The sequence below is a fragment of the Dasypus novemcinctus genome, chromosome 25 (genome assembly GCF_030445035.2).
Source record: "Dasypus novemcinctus isolate mDasNov1 chromosome 25, mDasNov1.1.hap2, whole genome shotgun sequence".
NCBI classification, from domain to species: Eukaryota; Metazoa; Chordata; class Mammalia; order Cingulata; family Dasypodidae; genus Dasypus; species Dasypus novemcinctus.
Window position 1 is genome coordinate 17,661,283 of NC_080697.1, and position 9,489 is coordinate 17,670,771.

At 45.9% G+C, this 9,489-nt stretch overlaps 1 protein-coding gene across 4 annotated transcripts; it reads right to left on the bottom strand.

Annotated features, from left to right (window-relative positions):
* Nucleotides 1–764: 764 nt before the first annotated feature.
* On the bottom strand, nucleotides 765–3,528 carry PRR30 (proline rich 30). Of its 4 annotated transcripts, none has more exons than XM_004451491.2 (3): nucleotides 3,223–3,528; nucleotides 3,066–3,120; nucleotides 765–2,551 (listed from the first exon to the last, which is right to left on the bottom strand). In XM_004451491.2, the coding sequence occupies exon 3, from the start codon at nucleotides 2,226–2,228 to the stop codon at nucleotides 1,008–1,010; it is 1,221 nt and encodes a 406-aa protein (XP_004451548.1). In that variant the 5' UTR covers nucleotides 2,229–2,551; nucleotides 3,066–3,120; nucleotides 3,223–3,528; the 3' UTR covers nucleotides 765–1,007. The 4 variants fall into 4 exon arrangements, with proteins under 4 accessions (XP_004451548.1, XP_058143657.1, XP_058143659.1 ...); XM_058287674.1 differs by having other exon boundaries at nucleotides 765–2,585; XM_058287676.1 differs by having other exon boundaries at nucleotides 3,205–3,528.
* Between the last annotated feature and the right edge of the window lie 5,961 nt (nucleotides 3,529–9,489).

Genomic DNA, 9,489 nt, shown 5'->3' on the forward strand with positions numbered 1-9,489 from the left:
CGCTTAAGCAGCGCGGTGCACATTTGTTTGTAATTGGTCAGTGGGCACGAACAGTTCAGCTGGGCATTTATGAGGCAAAGAATGGGAATGTGGAGGGTCTTTGTCCGGCCTTGTCACAGGTCAACGAGGGGGCATCCTTGAGTCTTAGTTTAATGGGGAAGGGCGGTGTTGGCAATAAACTGTCATTTAACCGTGTCAACCCTGGCTTCAAACCCAGGATCTGCTCTGTTAAGAGGAAACCTCTTCTGTCCACCTTAGCAAAACACCTGTCATCCACGGGTGGCATCGGTGGGAGCCTCCCAATACCTTTCTTGTGGCGTCACGCTCCCACTCCCACTCCTGCACCAGCAGACTGGGGGGTCCTGAGGATTTCTGGTCTCCTAGTACCTGCGTATTCCCCTGTGAATGGCTGCTAGGAACGCCCTTCCCTGCAAGGAGAAGCCCCTGCTCACAGAACTGGTTGCCTCAGCAGGCGTTTGCGTTTACCCAAGGTGCATCCAGAGGAATGAGTCCAGTCGCTTCATCTTGGGGATGACAGAATTTGTGCCAGGCAGTTGACTTCCCTGGGAAGGGCCTGGCAGAGCTCTGTACATCTCAGGTGCTCAGACCTCGTGGGTCCTTGCCCTCCTCAAGGACATGGCTCTGGCTTTCTGGCCCCCCCCCCCCCCATTTCCTCTGAATACCCTTCAGAGGGCCCTGTTGGGGACTGGCGCCCTTGTAGGTACAGCCACAATTCGGTCTGCTCAGCAGGATACAAACACAAGTTTTGCAGGGTCAGGCTTTATTGGATACACAGAAGGCTGGATGAGGCCCCTGTGTCCTTGGTCCTCTTCAACCAGGAGAGAGCAGACTCCACAAGGGGCTCCCAGGGTTCAAGGTTGGAGAAGAGGCCTGGCCCCCAGCCAGCCAGCCCTTCAGAGTATCTCCGGGGCCCCCAGAGATCTGGGGCCTGGCAGGAAGGGCTGGGTTTGGAGGGGGCGCTCCAGCGAGCCTCCGCGGCTCTGGAACTAGGATGGAAACCTTTGGGGAAAGGGCTCTGGAGAGGCAGGCCTCTTTGGGACAGGGGAAGCCCTGGGCTTTGGGGAGGCAGGGGCCTGATTTGGTGCCTGGGGTGGAGACCCTGAGCAGCGGGTGGAGTTTGGTGATTGAAGGCCTGGAGACCTGAGGCTCCCGTTCTGCGAGGGTGGGCCTGGGGCTGGATCTGCCTGGGCTCGAGCCACTGGAAATGTTGGGGACCGCGTGGCTGGGGCCTGAGATGCCCGGGCTGGATGCCCACTGGCCTGAGTGGCCCCGCCCTGGGGCTGCACTCGCTCCGACCTTCTTTTTGGCAACAGATTCAAGGCCCTGGCCTGGCCCCGAGGCAGGCGGAGGCCGAAGCCAATTCCTATGCGGAGCGGCCCCGACTCCTGGCCCTGTGCACAGGGCAGTAGTTGGGGGAAAGCAAGCAGCCTGGGCCCAGTCCGGTACCTGGGCATGGGGCAGGAGGGGCTGCGGGGCCGGAGACACACCAGGCATATGGGATACTCCACGACGGGGGCCTGGCCGGTTTTGCCTAGCCACAGGCGCTGCAACAGCAGGAGCTGCAGGTCGTGCGCGATGCGGCGGTGCCCCAGCTGGACCACCAGGGCGTGGGCCAGGGCCCCCGGGTCCCTGAACTCCGCAGGGTCCCTCTTGCTTGCCACGCACTCCCCTCCCCCCCCAGGGACCCCGGTGTCTCTGTACTGATGCCAGGGCCATGTCTCCCTGTTGGAGTGGGCCCCAGGAGAAGACGGGCTGGGGCTCGGGGAAGGGAGGGTGGAGCTAGCTCCGTCTTGGGGGGGGTGCGAAGGAGCCTGGCAGCGGGAGTGGGGGAGAGAGAAGTTCTGGGGCTGAGAGGGCGAGGAGGGCGTGTGAGGGGGCGAGAAGGAACACAGGAGGGAGGGGGAGGGGGGACTCTGGTGAAAGAAAGTGGGGGAACTCGGGAGAGAACAAGAGTAAGGGTGTAGGAAAGAGTCCGAATTTGAGTCAGAAGAGTAGAACTGTGAATGGAGAGGGTGGGACTGAGGCAGAGGATAGCAGGGGAGGCAGGACTGAGGGGAGGAGGAGAAACGGGAGGACAGCCGTGACTGAGGAGAAGACAGAGGCTGTGGGGTGAGGGGACAGGAGTCCACACGTGGTGAGAGGCCCTCAGGGGGCGGCCCAGACACTGCGTTCTGTAGCAGCGCCTTGTCCTTGTTTTGAGGCAACATTGCCTTGAATCCAGAAAGGACTGGAACAACAGCACCAGGGATTAGAGACCCGGCAGGGGCAGGACCAGTGTCTCTGAGGCTGGTCGTGGCCGAGAAATCAAGGCCGCCTTCTGGGCACAGAGTGTGGCTCCAGCCCAGAGCAGGTGTTGGCAGCTGGCCAGGGAGACCCCTGTCCCTAGAGCACCAGGCTCTCTGGGGTGCTCAGGCAGGAGCGTGGTTCGAAGCTCAGCCCCTCACTCCTTGGCCGTCAGCCATTGGTGAGGGGTGGATGAGGACGGAGAGCTGGAGCTGTCCCTTGGGAGCTGTGGGGCTGCAGTGATTTTCTGGATGGGGCAGAGAAGACATAGCCTATAAGATCTGTGGAGGAGACAGAGCCCAAGACCATGGGTGAATGGATCCATTCCTGCTCTGCTCCTCGCTTTTGCAATGTCTTTAGACAAATCACTTACCCTCTCCAGCCCCATTTTTCCCTCCACAATTGAGAGGATTGATCAAGGTGGTCTCTAGCTGTCCTAGGTTTCAGGTCTATGATCTGTGATTTTCTTGACCTCAGCTCTAGAGCCATTTCTCCATTTTTGGGAATTAGAAGGACTGCAGTGATCCCTGAACTTCTCATGGGGGACTTTTATCTGCTTTGTGTGCCTACTTCCAGGCTGAGCTCACCAAGGCCCTAAATCCACATTAGTCTTTAGGATCAGAAGAGCTGGCAAAACGTCTCAGGGAAGGTCAGAACTGGGAAGGAGAGGAGTGGAAAGTGAGAGAGGGTGGAGTGGACTTGGGGGCTGGGAGCTGGATGGGACCAGGAATTGAGGGCGTCCTGGTACCCTGAGCTCTTACCAGGGAGGATTCCTCTGGGCTGTTGTTTCATCAAGCACTTCAGTGATGAGGGAACCTGGAAGAGAGAAGAACACAGTCGCCCAACTGTGGATCTAGCTCCTTCTGCCCCTGGCATCTGTCACCCTAAACTCAGGCTGACCCAGATTTCTGTCTGAACCTTGTCCTCAATCCTGCTTCAGCCAAGCAGAAGTCCTCCGTGTTACAGATCTCCGTTCTCAGCCTGAATCAGGGATTCTGCAAGCATCCTGGTTTTGGGCCACTCTGGTTCCCCTGACCCCTTTTGCTGCTGATGCCGAAGGCCTCCGCCTCAGCCTGGTGGCTGGGATGGCTTGTCGCACCCAGCAGCAGCAGCAGCGGGAGTAGCAGTGGGACGAGTAGGTGCAAAGCCTCTAGGAGACTGGGACTTTGTGCAAGGGGCGGCGCGGGCCGCCAGCCCCATTGGGAGCTGGGGGCCCCATTCCCTAGGGGCAGTTCTCCCTGGCATCTAGTGCCTGTGTCACACAGCTTGGGTGCTGATGTCATAGAATCTCCAGAAAGTGTGCAAAGGCCAGCCCTTGCCAAAACTGTGAAGCCTGCAAAGGTTTTGGGTGCACTTGGGGCCCTCAGCCCCGCCTCTGTGCTGCACCCATACACTGTCGAGCCCCCACTACCTCCTCATGTCCTCGTTCTCACCAGCCATAGAGCTTTCCTGGGCTGGGCCTCCCTCAGCTTCCCCTTTTTCCTCTGCTCTCTGAGCAGTGGCTTCTTCTCCCTGCTTGGCATATATTTATTAGGTTTTAGTAACTGTTTTCTTAACAGCTCTATTGAGATATAGTTACATACCATACAATCCACCCATTTAAGTGTACAGTTCAATATTTTCTAGTATATTCAACGGGCTGTGCAACCATCACCACAGTCTAATTTTAGGACATATTCGTTCCCCCAAAAAAGATCCGGTGCCCCTTAGCAGTTACTTCCCATTCCCTCCTCCCAGGCTCTGGCAGCCACAAAGCTGCTTTCAGTTTCTATGGATTTACCTGTTCTAGACATTACATAAAAATGGAATCGTACAATATTAGATTTTTTGGGTCTGGCTTCTTAGCATGTTTTCAAGGTTCATCCATGTTGTAGCATGTATCAGTACTTTATTGCTTTTTATTGCCAAATAATATCCCGCTGTATAGATAAACCACACTTTTTTTATCCATTCAATATTGATGGGCATTTGGATCATTTCAGGTTTTTGGCACTTATGAATAATGCTGCTGTGAACATTCTTGTACAAGTTTTTGTGTGAACATGTGTTTTCATTTATAAATCTTGGGTAGATACCTAGGAGTGGAATTGCTAGGTCCTATGGTAACTCTATATTTAACATTTTAAAGAACTGACAAACCCTTCCAAATTGGCTGCACCATTTTTCTTTTTTTTTTTAAGATGTATTTATTTATTTATTTATTTATTTCTCTCCTCCCTTCCCTCCCCCAGTTGTCTACTCTGTGTCCATTCACTGTGTGTTCTTCTGTGTCCGCTTGTGTTCTTGTCAGTGGCACCAGGAATCTGTGTCTCTTTTTGTTGTGTCATCTTGTTGCATCAGCTCTCTTTGTGTGTGCAGCACCACTCCTGGGTGGGCTGCACTTTTTTCGTGCAGAGCGGCTCTCCTTACAGGGCGCACTCCTTGCACGTGTGGCTCCCCAACGTGGGGGACGCCCCTGCGTGGCATGGCACTCCTTGCACGCATCAGCACTGCATGTGGGCCTGCTCATCACATGGGTCAGGAGGCCCTGGGTTTGAACCCTGGATCTCCCATGTGGTAGGCAGACACCCTATCCATTGGGCTAAATCTGCTTCCCTGCACCATTTTTCAATCTCACAAGTAAGGTATGAGGGTTCCAGCTTCTCCTCCTCCTTGCTAACACGTTATTGCCTGTCTTTTGATTTAGCAATCCTAGGGAGGCAAAATGGTATATCATTGTAGGTTTGATTTGCATTTTCCTAATGACTAAAGATGTTGAGTATTTTTGTGTGTGTGTTTATTGGCCATTTGTTTATCTTCTTTGGAGAAGGGTCTATTCAAATCATTTGCCCATCTTTCAATTAGTTTTTTTTTTTTGTCTTCATAGTGTTGCATGTAAGAGTTCTTACATATTTTGTATATGAATCCCTTATCAGATATATGATTTACAAATATTTTCTCCCATTTTGTGGGTTATCTTTTCACTCTTTTGATGGTCTCTTTTGAAGCACAAAATTTTGATAAAGTCCAGTTCTTTTTTCTTTTCTTTTCTTGCAAGCTTTTGATGTCATATCTAAGAAACCATTGCCTAACCTAACATCACAAAGATTTACTTTGTATTTACATCTAAGACTTTTATAATTTTAGCTTTTATATTTATGTCCTTGATCCTTTTTTTTTTTCAGGAGGTACCAGGTATGGAACCTTTGTCCATGGAAAGCAGGTGTCAGACCACTGAGTTGTACCTGCTCCTCTGTCATTGACCCGTTTTGATTTAATTTTTGTAAATGGTATGAGGTAGGGATCCAACTTCATTCTTTTCCATGTGGATATTCAGTTGTTCCAGCACCATTTGTTGAAAAGACTATTCTTTCCCCCTTTTTGGCCCTTGTCAAAAAGTAACTGATATTGTATTAGCTTCCTATTGCTCCATAACAAATCACCTCATATGTAGTGGTTTAAAGAATACAAATGTATCATTTTATAATCTGTAGATTAGATGTCCAACATGAGTTTCACTGAGCTGAAATAAAGAGGTTGGCAGGGCTGCATTCCTTTCTGCAGGCTCTGTGAGAGTCTGTTTTCTTGCCTTTTCCAGCTTTCCACGTTCCTTGATTTGCAGCCCCCCTTTTCCATCTTCAAAGCCAGCTCTGTTACATCTCTATGACCATTCTTTTGTAGTCATATCTGCCTTGCCTCTGAATTCTTCTGCTACTCTCTTCAACTTTTAAGGAGCCTTGTGATTACATTGATCTCATCTGGATAATCCAGGATAATCTCCCTATTTTAAGGTTCGCTGATTAATAACCTTAGTTTTCCTTTTCTGTGTACCTAACATATTCACAGATTCTGGGGATTAGATGTGAAAATTTGGGAAGGCAGGGCATTATTCTCCTTACCAAAACTGTAAATGTAAGGGTTTCTTTCTTTTTTTTTTTTAAGATTTATTTTATTTATTTCTCTTCCCTGCCCCAGCCCCACCCCTGTTGTCTGCTCTCTGTGTCCATTCGCTGTGTGTTCTTCTTTTTGTCTGCTTCTGTTGCTGTCAGTGACTCGGGAATCCATGTTTCTTTTTTTTGTTGCATCATCTTGTTGTATCAGCTCTCCGTGTGTGCGGCACCATTCTTGGGCAGGCTGCACTTTCTTTCGCGCTGGGTGACTCTCCTTCCGGGGGGGCACTCCTTGTGCGTGGGGCTCCCCTATGCGGGGGACACCCCGGTGTGGCATGGCACTCCTTGCGCACATCAGCACTGTGCATGGGCCAGCTCCACACGGGTCAAGGAGGCCCGGGGTTTGAACCGCGGACCTCCCATGTGGTAGACGAACGCCCTAACCACTGGACCAAGTCCACTTCCCGTAAGGGTTTATTTCTGAACTTTCAGTTCTGTTCCATTGATTTATCCTTATTCCAGTAAGAAATTGTTTACTATAGCTTGTAATAAGTTTTGAAATCATAAAATGTGAATCCTCCCAGCTTGCTCTTTCTTCTTTCAAAATTGTTTTGGCTCTTCTGGGTCCCTTATATTTCCATATGAATTTTAAGTTTAGATTGTCAATTTCTGCAAAAAAGCCAACTGAAATTTGTATAGGCATTGCATTCAATCTATAAATCAATTTGGAAACAACTGCTATCTGAACAACATTAAGTCTTCTGATCCATTATTATGGGATGTCTTTCAATTTATTTAGATCTTTAATTTATTTCAGCAACATTTTGTTGTATTCAGTGTACAAATCTTGAACTTCTTTTGTTAAATTTACTTCTAAGTAGTTTATTCTTTTTAATGCTAATATTCATATAATTATTTTCTTAACTTCATTTTTGGTTGTTTATTGCTAGTGGATAGAAATACAATTGATTTTTGTCTACTGATCTTGTACTCTGCACCCTTACTGAATATGTTTGTAGTTCTCATGTTCTTTTAGTGGATTTCTTAGGATTTTCTATTTATAGTATCATATTATCTACTAATAGAGATTCTTTCACTTATCCTTTTCCAATCCTCCTACCTTTAAAAATTTTTTTTCTTGCCTAACTGTCCTTGCTAGAACCTACACTACAACATTGAATAGAAGTGACAAGAGTAGACATCTTTATCTTGTTTCCGGAGAAAGCATTCAATCTTTTACCAGTAAGTTTGATGTTAGTTGTGTGTTTTTCATAGATGCCCTTTATCAGCTTGAGGAAGTTTCTTTCTATTTCTAATTTGCCAAATGGTTTTTATCATGAAAGGGTGTTGGGTTTTCTCAAATGTTTTTCTGCATTTTTGAGATGATTTTTGTCCCTTATTCTATTAATATGGTGTATTACATAAATTGCATTTCTGGTGTTAAGCATACCTGAATTCCTGTTATAAATCTCACTTGGTCATGGTGTATAATCCTTTCAATATATTGCTGGATTTGATTTGTTAGTACTTTGTCAGGGATCTTTGAGCCTATATTCATAAGGGATTTGATCTGTAGTTTTCTTTTCTTGTGATGTCTTTTTCTGGTTTTGGTGTCAGGGTAAAACTGGCCTCATAGAATGAGTAGAGAAGTGTTCTCTCTTCTATTTTCCGGAAGTGTTTGGGAAGGATTGGTATTAATGCTTATTTGAATATTTGGTAGAATTCACCAGCAAATCTATCTGAGCCTGGGCTTTCCTTCATGGGAAGTTTTTTTGTTTGTATCTTGAGGGTTTAATTTTTTTTATTATGATAATGTACATATAGTTCTGTTGTGATAATATATATATATAATTTATATTTTAAACCATTGTTAAGTGTAAATTCAGTGGTATTTATTACATTCACAATGTTGTGCTACCATCACCAACATCCATTTCCAAAACCTTCTTTTCACCCCAAAAAGAAATTCCATACCCACTAAACAATAACTTCCCATTCCCCTCTGCCCCCGGCTCCTGGTTAACTGAAGTCTACTTTTTATCTCTATGAATTTGCTTATTCCAGATATTTCATATCAGTGGAATCACACGATATTTGCCCTTTTGTGTCTGGCTCATTTCACTCAACATGATTTCAAATTTCATCTTCGTGGAAGTTTTTGCATTACTAATTCAATCTCATTACATTTCTCTTCAGATTTTCTATATCTTCTTTTTTTAAGATTTGTTTATTTATTCCCCCCCCCATTGTTTGTGCTTATTGTCTGCTCTGTCTGTTCATTGTGTGCTCGTCTTATTTTTAGGAGGCACTGGGAACTAAACCTGGGACCTACCATGTGGGAAGGAGGCATCCAATGGTTCGAGCCACCTTTACTCTTGATTGTTGTGTCTCTCATTGTGTCTCCTTGTTACATCAGCTTGTTATGTCACTTCTCTATCTTGTTCATCTTCCTTAGGAGGCACCAGGAACTGAACCTGGGACATTCCATGTGGTAGGCGAGACCCAATTGCTTGAGTCACATCTACTTCCCTTCTACATCTTTTTGAGTAAGTTTCAGTAATTTGTGTCTTTTTAGGAATTTGTACATGTCATCTAAGTTATCTCTTTTTGCTGGTGTACAGTTGTTCATAGTATTCCTTTTAAATCATTTCTATTTTTATTTGCTTGGTAGTTATGTCCCCTCTTTTATTCCTTATTTTTGTAATTTGAGTCTTCCTTTTTATACTTGGTCAGTTTAACTAAAGTTTTACGAATTTTGTTGATCTTTTCAAAGAACCAACATTTGGTTTTATTAATTTTCTCAATTGTATTCTATTTCATTTACTTCTGCTCTAATCTTTATTTCCTTCCAGTTGGAGGGTTGAGTTATTGATTTGAGAGCTTTCTTTTTAAAAAAATATAGGCATTTACACAGATACATTTCCTTCTAAGCTCTACTTTAGCTGTATCCCATGAATTGTGGTATGGTGTGGGGCTTTTTTCCCTCCCTTTATCTCAACATATTTTATAATTTCCCTTGTTATTTTTTCTCTGACCCACTAATTATTTAGGAGTGTGTTATTTAATATCTATATATTCTTGAATTTCCAAAATTTAGCCTGGTTGTTGATTTCTAATGTAATTCTGATGTAGTTGGATAACATACTTTATATGATTTCAGTACTTTTATATATATTGAGTGTTGTTTTATGACCTAATATGTAGCCTATTCTGGAGAATGTTCCATGTGCACTTGAGAAGAATGTAAAATCTATTGTTGAATGGAGTGGTCTATAGATAACTATTGGACTTACTTGGTTTATAGTGTTGTCTTCTA